The sequence below is a fragment of the Schistocerca gregaria genome, chromosome 2 (genome assembly GCF_023897955.1).
Source record: "Schistocerca gregaria isolate iqSchGreg1 chromosome 2, iqSchGreg1.2, whole genome shotgun sequence".
NCBI classification, from domain to species: Eukaryota; Metazoa; Arthropoda; class Insecta; order Orthoptera; family Acrididae; genus Schistocerca; species Schistocerca gregaria.
Genome location: NC_064921.1, coordinates 757,519,730 through 757,532,999, shown reverse-complemented (window position 1 = coordinate 757,532,999; position 13,270 = coordinate 757,519,730). Strand labels below are relative to the sequence as shown.

General features: G+C 37.6%; 1 protein-coding gene across 18 annotated transcripts in view; it reads left to right on the top strand.

Annotated features, from left to right (window-relative positions):
• LOC126334957 (kinesin-like protein unc-104) overlaps positions 1–13,270 on the top strand; it is a 331,002-nt gene that overhangs the window by 244,172 nt on the left and 73,560 nt on the right. For 11 of the 18 annotated variants that reach the window (XM_049997726.1, XM_049997724.1, XM_049997716.1 and 8 more), the window contains 2 exons: positions 681–799; positions 3,613–3,873. In XM_049997726.1, the coding sequence (XP_049853683.1) occupies positions 681–799; positions 3,613–3,873 (380 nt within the window). The remainder of the gene's footprint in view (positions 1–680; positions 800–3,612; positions 3,874–13,270) is intronic. The other 7 variants (XM_049997727.1, XM_049997725.1, XM_049997721.1 and 4 more) reach the window with 1 other exon arrangement.

Here is a 13,270-nt window from a genome sequence, read left to right as displayed (position 1 = left end):
GAGGTGAAGTGGACTGCAGTAGTCGTCGTGGGGTTGTGGACCACTGCATCTGCAGCAGGGATGGAGCCTCTCCATCGTTTCTATGCCCCCGGTTAACATACAATACAATACAATACAATACAATACATGTGCTCAGCTGTGTATTGATGTTGCAGCTGGTCACTTTCAGCGTCTTCTATAAATGTGTTTTTCATTCTAAATAAATTGTAAGTCCACTTCAGCTCTTCATTTCTGTAATTTCACTGCATTTCCTTTACACTTACATGGACTTCTTTTATCTGTACCACACTGTACAACACTGTTACATGTCAATGACTGTCATTGTGTTAAGCATGTAATGGATGAGATTTTCATAATATTTTCAGTAAAAGCAGTGTGATACCTTTCATTTATGTACATTCTATTGCTACTCAGACCTTTCGTAACTTTGCATTTATACATGTGATTCCTTTGGGCTGCAAACCTATTTTTTTTTTTTATTTCTGTGAGTAGTTACTAATACGCTCATAAAAATCAGGATATTTGCACAATCCTTATAATTCCAAAATGGCCAACATATCAGTAGTCGAGACCAACCTATTGCAGTCCTAGTTATGTAAATAATGTAATTCTGTATGTTGTCACGCATTTTTTGTAAAAGTATTTGATGTAGGTACTTACTCTTTGTCACATTTTTTCAGGGCATTTGTTTATCTCAGTAATCTTGTCTACCCAGTGCCTTTGATTCATAAGGTTGCTATTGTGAACGAAAAAGGAGATGTCAAAGGCTACCTCAAAGTTGCTGTGCAGCTTGTAACGGGTGTGTACCTTTGGTCTTTATTACTAAAAGTGATCTTTTGTACACTGATATTGTTGGTGTAAAAATGTTGTGAGTATCGTTTGTGTTAGAAATACTGTGATGTTCCACATTTTTTCAATAAAATATGAATAGTGAATAATGCTTTAATACATAATAGCTGCTTTTTAGTTACGAAAAAATGTCTGTCACAAGAATGAATGAAAATAGAATGCCTAAAATAGTACCAGTAATGAATTATTGAGATGTATGGAAAAGATCTATAGGTAGACCAAGAAAAAGTTGGAAGGGTCAAATAGTAACTAATTACCAACACCTGAAGGAAGGGAAGGAAGAAAAATGTATCCTGTATCATGAATTTGTCCCCTGTCTAACATCTTACACATAAGCTGCTTTTATATACGGTGGACCAATGAATATTCAGTATGATGCAACACAAATAGATGCAGTATGAATGTATAGGAGAAACTCAGTATAATAATTTTTTGCTACGTATGAAACTGTATAAGTAAGAAGAGCATTGGACACATTAAATTTGTGACATGGTCCAAGCTAAAACTGAAAGTAAGTAACAATATTAGCATTTATTTTTCATGTCTGATAAGAAAGGAAAATACTTGAGGAAATGGGATGGGGGAGGGGGTGTTATGTACTCATGTGTTGTAAATTATAGCAAATGATAACATGGTGTTCTTTGTATTTTGTGTCACAGATACTTATAAATGTAAGACACCTTATTTAAATTACAAATAATGTGACATAAAAGAGAGGAAATTCATGTAGGAGGAGGGAAGGAATTGCATCACTAGAAACACTTTATGGAACTTGATAACAAAATAGAGGGAGGAACATGTTTAAAAACAGTTGTGGATAGTGTGGAGAAAGACTGCCTTCTACATGTTACATCAGTGTATTAATAATACTTTTGTTGGAAATTGGACAATACTTGTTATAAACTTCTTGCAGATATTCTCTGTCTACTCGGTTTTGTGTGTTATTAATTTTTGTGTTTTTCTCTTGCTCTTTTCCTTTTCAAAATGTAGTTCATTCCTTTCTTTTCTCCATCACTACATTACACTGCGCATCCAGCTGCTCTTCAGTAATAAAACTTAATGTGAGCAATCCCAAAAAAGCATCTTCTTTTTTTTGCAAGGGGGGGGGGGGGGGTGATGTAGATAACTGTTAATATGGTAATTGGCTGTACTGTTGTGAGTGGCTTACCTCTTCACCTGTGCATCCAAGTAGGCCTGTGTGTGTTTCACTCAGATACTCAGTCTTGGTTTGGCAGCCACTCAAAATGGAGTTCCCATTGAGCACTACACAAAGTGTGAAGGTTGTGCAGTTATTTGATTTTTGAATGCAGAAGACATTAATCTGGTTGAAATGGAAGAATATGGACAGCTGCGTATGGATGTCAAAAATGTTTGCTTATGGTATAGAGTGTTTATAGCCAGTCATACTGAAATTCACAACAAAGAAAGGGATGGTATTCTGTCGATTTCTGATGAGATTGAGGAAACCATATGTAAAGATCAGAGGATCACTGTAAGTGCTTTCTGCATTTTGGTTCTTGCAGTTTTCTGAAGCACTATCCCCAGAATTTTAACAGAGAAGTTGCAATATTGGGAGGTACGTGCGAGTCGGGTGCGACATATGCGAAGAGAAGACACAAACAGCAAAAAGTTGATTCTTCCTATGAATTTCCTCACTGCTGTGTAGATGAAAAGAACAACTTCTTGGAATCGATTGTGATGGGTGATGAAAACTTGCACATTTCACTTTACACCTGACAAAAAACAACAGTCAAGTGAGTGGCAGCATCCCTCGTTGCCCAAGCTGCAAAAATTCAAACAAATACAGTCTGCCAGTAAAGTAATGGCAACTGCACCTATTGACCTGAAAGTGGTACTATGGGTAGACTTTCTACCTGCTGGGACAACAATAAATGATGAAAGACACAGTAAAACACTGAAAAGACTGTGAAGGGCATTTCTGGAGAAAAGAAAGGTTGAACAAGGGCATTAGCATTCTCCATGGCAATGCTCAGCCACTCATCCCCCTCAAACCATTGTTCCTCTGTAAAACGTTTGGAATTTCATCACCAACCCACCATACATTCCGGACATGGCACCAAGTGCCTACCACTTGTTCCCCAAGTTGAAGGAACATTTTTCTGGACTAGTGTCCTGCTCCAATGGCAAGCTGAAAAACATGGCAGCAAGGTGATATATGACAGGAGTATTGTAAAACAGCCACAGCATCTATAAAAATGCATTGTCAAAAATTGTGATTATGTAGAAAGATAAAGCATTCTTGAATCCTTAAACGGATGTTAATCTTATAAACAATAAATAGTTGTTTGCATATTTAAAAAATATAGGAGACCTTACTATTGGGATTGCCCTCATAGTTTCAGTTGTCCTGCTTTTCAGTCATCTTTTCTGTAAGAATGGGGTATGACATGCAGCATCTCACCTATGCTAAGTGGAGTTCAATTAGGACACACTATTAATACCCTGGGTTTGAATTTATTCTGAGTCATGGGAAAGGTCCCCCACATACAATGCTAAGAACCCCATTTAAATCAACATCATGTTCAAACAAAGTTGTATTCTCTATATGCTTCATGAACTATCGCAAACTTCCATAAGACCACGCAGTTCACAAGTAGAATTCAAAGTTGTGTAACTTTTATTTTAAATTAAAAATTAAACTGTGCATAATTAGATTTTCCTGCTATTGATGACCTATATTAATTTTCATATTTAATTTTGTATTTGTATATGCTCTGTGTGAGTGACACGGAAATGTTCCAGAAGAAGAGAACAGTGACTATTCGTGGGGAGTCCGGCAATCTGCTCGAATATCATTTGATGATGAACTTTTTGGCAACCAACGACATTCAAAGCGCTCTTCTCTGCTAGCACAGACATTGGACAAGAACTTGCAACAGCAACTGGAAGAGAGAATAGTTGAAGGACAAGGGAACATATTGGAATTCAGCAAGGATGAAAAGAATGCTGATGATATAATCAAAGATGACTGTCAGGAAAATGCAAAGGATCTGTGCAAAGATGGTCAGTATCTAATATCAGCATTAGATGAAGATCTTTAATTAATATACCATTGCACCCAAGTAAGAATTTTTAATTTTTTAAAGGATTGAAAGACTTTTTTGAAATATTACTTTCATGTCATTCTCTTATTCTAAAATGAAACAGGTGTTTTGGGATTGTATTTGAAATAAAATAAAATTGCCTGTCTGATGTGAGTGCATATTCCTGTTCATGCCAAAGTAATTCAGTGTCCTTCTAGTAGTCAACTTCTCACTTACTACTACTATTTATTTATTTATTTATTCTATTGATCATAATTGTGCAGTACAGTGAACAAGATGATATTGGGCTTGATTTACATTTAGTGTTTGCAAAGATAAATAATGAAATTTACCTGCAGGCCCCACAGTGAATAATTTCAAAAATTTTAGGTACCAGTAAACAGCTCTTCAACCATACACCAACAACAATCCCCCCCCCCCCCAGCCATAAAAATCACAATTTTTGATTTTTGAAAGTTTGAAATCATTTTTTTAGAAAATACTGTTCGAAAATTAAGGCTTTTAAAACATAATTTCATGTAATGAAAACAATGAAATTGCAATATTTAAAATAAAGGTGATATGTACTGATCACAGCTTCAGAACGAATCCCAACTTCTCTTAGATATACTGTAGTCTGCTGAGGTTGCCAGCAATTGTAAACAAAAGACAGTTGACATAAATGTTACTGGTATATACCAATTGCAACTTAAGAATGCAGCTTAACTTATCGAGTGTATACCGTGACTTCCAGCCAAAATTAAGCCATGGGCCTACATAAAATTAAATAGACTGAAGTAAGTGTATTCACTTATGAATAGAAGCAGGGGTACTGTAAAAGATATTTCAGGTGCATTTATATTTGGTATATATATATCATCTGACTGCTTGTTGAACAGTTTCTTTCCCATATAGCATGTACCTTTCTGACACAAAATCAGATTACCTGGGATTACATCTGAGTTCCTTTGTATTTTTGTATGTCACCATTTATTCTTATACTACTGTAATTGCCACTTCCCCCCCATGAACCATGGACCTTGCCGTTGGTGGGGAGGCTTGCGTGCCTCAGCGATACAGATGGCCGTACCGTAGGTGCAACCACAACGGAGGGGTATCTGTTGAGAGGCCAGACAAACATGTGGTTCCTGAAGAGGGGCAGCAGCCTTTTCAGTAGTTGCAGGGGCAACAGTCTGGATGATTGACTGATCTGGCCTTGCAACATTAACCAAAACGGCCTTGTTGTGCTGGTACTGTGAACGGCTGAAAGCAAGGGGAAACTACAGCTGTAATTTATCCCGAGGACATTCAGCTTTACTGTGTGATTAAATGATGATGACGTCCTCTTGGGTAAAATATTCCGGAGGTAAAATAGTCCCCCATTCGGATCTCCGGGCGGGGACTACTCAGGACGACGTCGTTATCAGGAGAAAGAAAACTGGCATTCTACGGATCGGAGCGTGGAATGTTAGATCCCTTAATTGGGCAGGTAGATTAGAAAATTTAAAAAGGGAAATGGATACGTTAAAGTTAGATATAGTGGGAATTAGTGAAGTTCGGTGGCAGGAGGAACAAGACTTTTGGTCAGGTGACTACAGGGTTATAAACACAAAATCAAATAGGGGTAGGAGTAGGTTTAATAATGAATAGGAAAATAGGAATGCGGGTAAGCTACTACAAACAGCATAGTGAACGCATTATTGTGGCCAAGATAGACACAAAGCCCATGCCTACTACAGTAGTACAAGTTTATATGCCAACTAGCTCTGCAGATGATGAAGAAATTGATGAAATGTATGATGAGATAAAAGAAATTATTCAGGTAGTGAAGGGAGACGAAAATTTAATAGTCATGGGTGACTGGAATTCGTCAGTAGGACAAGGGAGAGAAGGAAACATAGTAGGTGATTATGGATTGGGGCTAAGAAATGAAAGAGGAAGCTGCCTGCTAGAATTTTGCACAGAGCGTAACTTAATCATAGCTAACACTTGGTTCAAGAATCATAAAAGAAGGTTGTATACATGGAAGAATCCTGGAGATACTAAAAGGTATCAGATAGATTATATAATGGTAAGACAGAGATTTAGGAATCAGGTTTTAAATTGTAGGACATTTCCAGGGGCAGATGTGGACTCTGACCACAATCTATTGGTTATGACCTGTAGGTTAAAACTGAAGAAACTGCAAAAAGGTGGGAATTTAAGGACATGGGATCTGGATAAGCTGAAAGAACCAGAGGTTGTACAGAGGGAATAAGGGAACAATTGATAGGAATGGGGGAAAGAAACACAGTAGAAGAAGAATGGGTAGCTCTGAGGGATGAAGTAGTGAAGGCAGCAGAGGATAAAGTAGGTAAAAAGACAAGGGCTGCTAGAAATCCTTGGGTAACAGAAGAAATATTGAATTTAATTGATGAAAGGAGAAAATATAAAAATGCAGTAAATGAAGCAGGCAAAAAGGAATACAAACGTCTGAAAAATGAGATCGACAGGAAGTGCAAAATGGCTAAGCAGGGATGGCTAGAGGACAAATGTAAGGATGTAGAAGATTATCTCTCTAGGGGTAAGATAGATACTGCCTACAGGAAAATTAGAGAGACCTTTGGAGAGAAGAGAACCACGTGTATGAATATCAAGAGCTCAGATGGCAACCCAGTTCTAAGCAAAGAAGGGAAGGCAGAAAGGTGGAAGGAGTATATAGAAGGTTTATACAAGGGCGATGTAGTTGAGGACAATATTATGGAAATGGAAGAGGATGTAGATGAAGACGAAATGGGAGGTAAGATACTGCATGAAGAGTTTGACAGAGCACTGAAAGACCTGAGTCGAAACAAGGCCCCCGGAGTAGACAACATTCCATTAGAACTACTGACAGCCTTGGGAGAGCCAGTCATGACAAAACTCTACCAGCTGGTGAGCAAGATGTATGAGACAGGTGAAATACCTTCAGACTTCAAGAAGAATATAATAATTACAATCCCAAAGAAAGCAGGTGCTGACAGATGTGAAAATTACCGAACTATCAGTTTAATAAGTCACAGCTGCAAAATACTAACGCGAATTCTTTACAGACGATTGGAAAAACTGGTAGATGCGGACCTCGGGGAGGATCAGTTTGGATTCCGTAGGAATGTTGGAACACGTGAGGCAATACTGACCTTATGACTTATCTTAGAAGAAAGATTAAGAAAAGGCAAACCTACGTTTCTAGCATTTGTAGACTTAGAGAAAGCTTTTGACAATGTTGACTGGAATACTCTGTTTCAAATTCTGAAGGTGGCAGGGGTAAAATACAGGGAGCGAAAGGCTATTTACAATTTGTACAGAAACCAGATGGCAGTCATAAGAGTCGAGGGGCATGAAAGGGAAGCAGTGGTTGGGAAAGGAGTGAGACAGGGTTGTAGCCTCTCCCCGATGTTATTCAATCTGTATATTGAGCAAGCAGTAAAGGAAACAAAAGAAAAATTTGGAGTAGGTATTAAAATTCATGGAGAAGAAATAAAAACTTTGAGGTTCGCCGATGACATTGTAATTCAGTCAGAGACGGCAAAGGACTTGGAAGAGCAGTTGAACGGAATGGACAGTGTCTTGAAAAGAGGATATAAGATGAACATCAACAAAAGCAAAACGAGGATAATGGAATGTAGTCAAATTAAATCGGGTGATGGTGAGGGAATTAGATTAGGAAATGAGACACCTAAAGTAGTAAAGGAGTTTTGCTATTTAGGAAGTAAAATAACTGATGATGGTCGAAGTAGAGAGGATATAAAATGTAGACTGGCAATGGCAAGGAAAGCGTTTCTCAAGAAGAGAAATTTGTTAACATCGAATATAGATATATGTATCAGGAAGTCGTTTATGAAAGTATTTGTTTGGAGTGTAGCCATGTATGGAAGTGAAACATGGACGATAACTAGTTTGGACAAGAAGAGAATAGAAGCTTTCGAAATGTGGTGCTACAGAAGAATGCTGAAGATTAGATGGGTAGATCACGTAACTAATGAGGAGGTATTGAATAGGATTGGGGAGAAGAGAAGTTTGTGGCACAACTTGACTAGAAGAAGGGATCGGTTGGTAGGACATGTTTTGAGGCATCAAGGGATCACAAATTTAGCATTGGAGGGCAGTGTGGAGGGTAAAAATCATAGAGGGAGACCAAGAGATGAATACACTAAGCAGATTCAGAAGGATGTAGGTTGCAGTAGGTACTGGGAGATGAAGCAGCTTGCACAGGATAGAGTAGCATGGAGAGCTGCATCAAACCAGTCTCAGGACTGAAGACAACAACAACAATTGCCACTTTCATTTTTATACACATTAGTGTGTCCATAAAGCATGCATGGTAGTGGTAACATTTCCATTGTTATAAACAGTGGTTTGAATGTTTGTCTTATCATGCTAACACCCCTCTTTTGAACTCTGAGAGCACCCTCAGCTGCTGGAGAATTTCCCCAGACTATGCACCCATGTTTCAAATGTATGTAATAAGCACTCATAAGTGACTGCTCATTTATGCATTATGTGAGGTCCCTTAATAGATAACTGCCTGTACTCATCTTGGAACTGATATATTCATTTATGTTTGCCACGTTTTAGTTCACTTTGTATCAGAATACCAAACATTTCACTGCCTCTTTATTTACAGTGGTTTGAATTTGATGATGACACTTAGAAAATGCAGTATGTTATTTTGACAGTTATGAAAATTTATTGATACTGTTTTCCTCTTTATTTTGAACTGATTTTTGTTTTTGACCATTTATGTAGCTGACTCGTAATGGGATTTATTACATATAGGAGATCTTCAGTTTTTGCTGCTTTTACTATCAATGTCATGCCATCAACAAAAAGAATTGTTTTATGTGAATCAACAAGAACCTCCAGATCATGAATGTAAATTACTGACCCTTCAGATACCATATAGATCAGGGGTTCCCAAACTTTTCCTCTGACAGTACACTTTTCATGGAACACTTTTCAATAATTTTTTTAAAAATGAAAACAAACTTGTTTCATTCAATGATCACTTCTATTTTAAATTATAACTAACAACATGGATATTATAACAATTTAAAAAAAATAATATCATCAAGATTTCAGAAAGTACCGCCATATTAGTAACAGTTTTTCACAAAGCACTTATTATCTTCCTGCAGAACACTAGTTCTAGCAGAATGCAGTATGGGAAAAACCTCGCCATAGATGATTGATTATTCTACTGACAAATATTCTGAGACTATCTGTAATTTTACATCTACATGTCATTTTGCTTGCAGTTGGTACAAAATGATTGAACTGTTTCATTAGACAATGTTGTAGTGCCATGGTATTCATGCTTGTTTGGGAGAGTACTGTGGTTTACCACATTGAAAGCTTTGGTTAAATCTAAATATATATATATCTGCTGTTTTTCATCAGTTATTTTCAGAATATCTTCAATCGCCCCCCTCCCCAACAATGGGGATCCAGGAACAACATACCAATATCCATTGATTTTTTTGTTTCCTCCAATATTCTTTCATTTCATATAAAGTTGTTGTTGTTGATGTTATTGTGGTCTTCAGTCCAGAGACTGGTTGATGCAGCTCTCCATGTTACTCTATCCTGTGCAAGCCTCTTCATCTCCAAATAACTACTGCAACCTACATCCTTCTGAATCTGCTTAGCGTATTCATCTCTTGGTCTCCCTCTACGATTTTTACACTCCATGCTTCCCTCCAGTACTAAACTGGTGATCCCTTGATGCCACAGAACATGTCCTGTGAACTGATCCCTTCTTCTAGTCAAGTTGTGCCACAAATTCCACTTCTCCCCAATTATATTCAGCACCACCTACCCATTTAATCTTCAGCATTCTTCTGTAGCACCACATTTCAAAAGCTTCTATTCTCTTCTTGACTAAACTGTTTATTGTCCATGTTTCACTTCCATACATGTCTACACTCCATACAAATACTTCCAGGAAAGATTTCCTTTCAATTAAATCTATACTCAGTGCTAACAAATTTCTCTTCTTCAGAAAAGCTTTCCTTGCCATAGCCTATCAATGTTTTGTATCCTCTCTACTTCGACCATCATCAGTTATTTTGCTCCCCAAATAGCAAAACTCAATTACTACTTTAAGTGTCTCATTTCCTAATCTAATACCCTCATCATCACCTGATTTAATTTGACTGCTTTCCTTTGTCCTTGTTTCGCTTTTGTTGATGTTCATCTTACATCCTCCTTTCAAGACACTGTCCATTCCATTCAGCTGCTCTTCCAGGTCCTTTATTGTCTCTGACGGAATTACAATTTTGTTGGCAAACCCCAAAGTTTTTATTTCTTCTCCATGGACTTTAATTCCTACTCCAAATTTTTCTTTTGTTTCCATTAATGCTTGCGCAATGTACAGATTGAATAACATCGGGGACAGGCTACAACCCTGTCTCACTCCCTTCCCAACCACTGCTTCCCTTGCAGGTCACTTGACTCTTTATAACTGCCATCTGGTTTTTGTACAATTTGTAAATAGCCTTTCCCTCCCTGTATTTTACACATGTTACCACCAGAATTCAAAAGAGAGTATTCTAGTCAACATTGTCAAAAGCTCTCTCTAAGTCTATAAATGCTAGAAATGTAGGTTTGCCTTTCCATAATCTATCTTCTAAGATAAGTTATAGGGTCAGTATTGCCTCGGGTGTTCCAACATTTCTACTGAATCCAAACATATCTTCCCCAAGGTCAGCTTCTACCAGTTTTTCCATTCATCTGTATAGAATTCGTGTTAATATTTTGCAACTGTGACTTATTAAACTGATAGTTTGGTAATTTTCACACCTGTCAACACCTGCTTTCTTTGGGGTTGGAATTATTATATTCTTCTTGAAGTCTGAGTGTATTTTGTCTGTCTCATGCATCTTGTTCACCAGATGGAAGGATTTTGTCATGCCTGGCTCTCCCAAGGCTGTCAGTAGTACTAATGGAATGTTATCTACTCCCAGGGCCTTGTTTTGACTTAGGTCTTTCAGTGGTCTGTCAAACTCTTCACGTAGCATAATATCTCCCATTCATCTTCATCTACATCCTCTTCCATTTCCATAATATTGTCCTCAAGTACATCGCCCTTATATAGATCATCTGTATACTCCTTCCACGTTTCTGCTTTCCCGCCTGTGCTTAGGACAGTTTTCTATCTGAGCTCTTGATATTCATACAGGTGGTTCTCTTTTCTCCAAAGGTGTCTTTAATTTTCTGTAGGTAGTATCTATCTTACCCCTAGTGATACATGCTTGTACATCCTTACATTTGTCCTTAAGCCATCCCTGCTTAGCCATTTTGCACTTCTTGTTGATCTCATTTTTGAGACATTTGTATTCTTTTTTGCTTGCTTCATTTACAGTATTTTCTCCTTTCATCAATTAAATTGAAGATCTCTTCTGTTACCCAAGGATGTGTACTAGCCCTTATCTTTTTACGTACTTGATCCTCTGTTGCCTTCACTATTTCATCTCTCAAAGCTACCCATTCTTTTTTTACTATATTCCTTCCCCTGATCTCGTCAATCATTCCCTAACGCTATCTCTGAAACTCTCCTCAACCTGTGGTTCTTTCAGTTTATGTAGGTCCCATCTCCTTTTTGCAGTTTCTTCCATTTTAATCTACACTTCATAACCAGTAAATTGTGGTCAGAGTCCACATCTGCCCCTGGAAATGTTTTACAATTTAAAATCTGGTTCCTAAATCTCTGTCTTATCATTATGTAATCTATCTGAAATCTTCCAGTGTCTTCCATGCATGCAACCTTCTTTCATGATTCTTAAGCAAAGTGTTAGCTATGATTAAGTTATGTTTTGTGCAAAATTCTATTAGGCGGCTTCCCCCTTTCGTTCCTTATCTCTTGTTCATATTCACCTACCACTTTTCGTTCTCTTCCTTTCCCTATAGTTGAATTCCAGTTTTCCAACGACTATTAAATTTTCATCGCCCTTAACTATCTGAATACTTTCTTTTATCGCATCATACATTTCTTCAATCTCTTCTTCATCTGTGGAGCTGGTTGGCATATAAACTTGTACTACTGTGGTAGGCATGGACTTTCTGTCTATCTTGACTACTATAATGCATTCACTATGCTGTTCATTGTAGCTTATCTGCATTCCTATTTTTTTTATTCATTATTAAACCTACTCCTGCATTACTGTTATTTGATTTTGTATTTATAACCCTGTATTCATCTGACCAGAAGTAAGTTCCTCTTGCCACTAAACTTCACGAATTCCCACTACATTTAACTTCATCTAATCCATTTCCCTTTTTAAATTTTCTGACCTACCTACCTGCTTAAGGGCTCTGACATTCCATGCTGCGATCCGTAGAACAGACTACTTTACATCCAGAATATTTTACCCAAGAAGACAGCTGTAATTTCCTCTTGCTTTCAGCCGTTCACAGAACCAGCACAGAAAAGCCATTTTGGTTGATGTTACAAGGCCAGATCAGTCAAACATCCAGACTGTTGCCCTGCAACTACTGAAAAGGCTGCTGCCCCTCTTCAGGAACCACACATTTGTCTGGCCTCTCCACAGATACCCCTCCATTGTGGTTGCATCTACAGTATGGCTATCTGTATTGCTGAGGTAGACAAGGCTTCCCACCAACGTCAAGGTCCATGGTTCATGAGAAGAAACAGAAAGAAAAATGGTTTAAGTGTTGTTGGCAATTGTGCAACAAAGAACAAGAATGAAGAAATTTTTAGAAACAAAGCAAAAAAGAAAATGAGTATTATGTTATAAATCAGCCAAATTCCAATAATTATAATAATAATAGTAGTAGTAATAATAGTAATAGTAATTTTAACAACAATAGCACAGAAACTGCAGTAAAGTAAACTGACGGCATGAAAGAGAAGGCTGAAAATGGTGGGGTACAATCTCCTTCGAGGAAATAGAATGTATGTCAAGCACAAAATGTGGCAAATATGGTGAAATTAAGAGATGAGTTCACAAATCCCTCTATTTTGGGTAGATGACACAGGAAAATGCGATAGAGAAAACAACTCATACACAGAGAAATCAAAAGATGATTAGACTATTCTGGAAGACTGGAAATATCTACGATCAACCATGCCTATCACATAATGCAAAACTGAGACATTACAATGCAGTCATCAAGCCAGAAACTAAGTAGTCACCAGAAGCATTGCTTGTGGATTGGAAAGGTGCACTAAAATATATCAAGAATCTAGAGATAAAAATCACCAGAAAAATTGCAGGACCCAGGAAGACAGAAGAAGGCTACAGATTGTGTAGTAGACAAGAGACCAAATAGATATCTAAATACTACATCATAGGAAGAAATGTTCACTGAAATTTTGTGGACATATCAGGAGAACACCA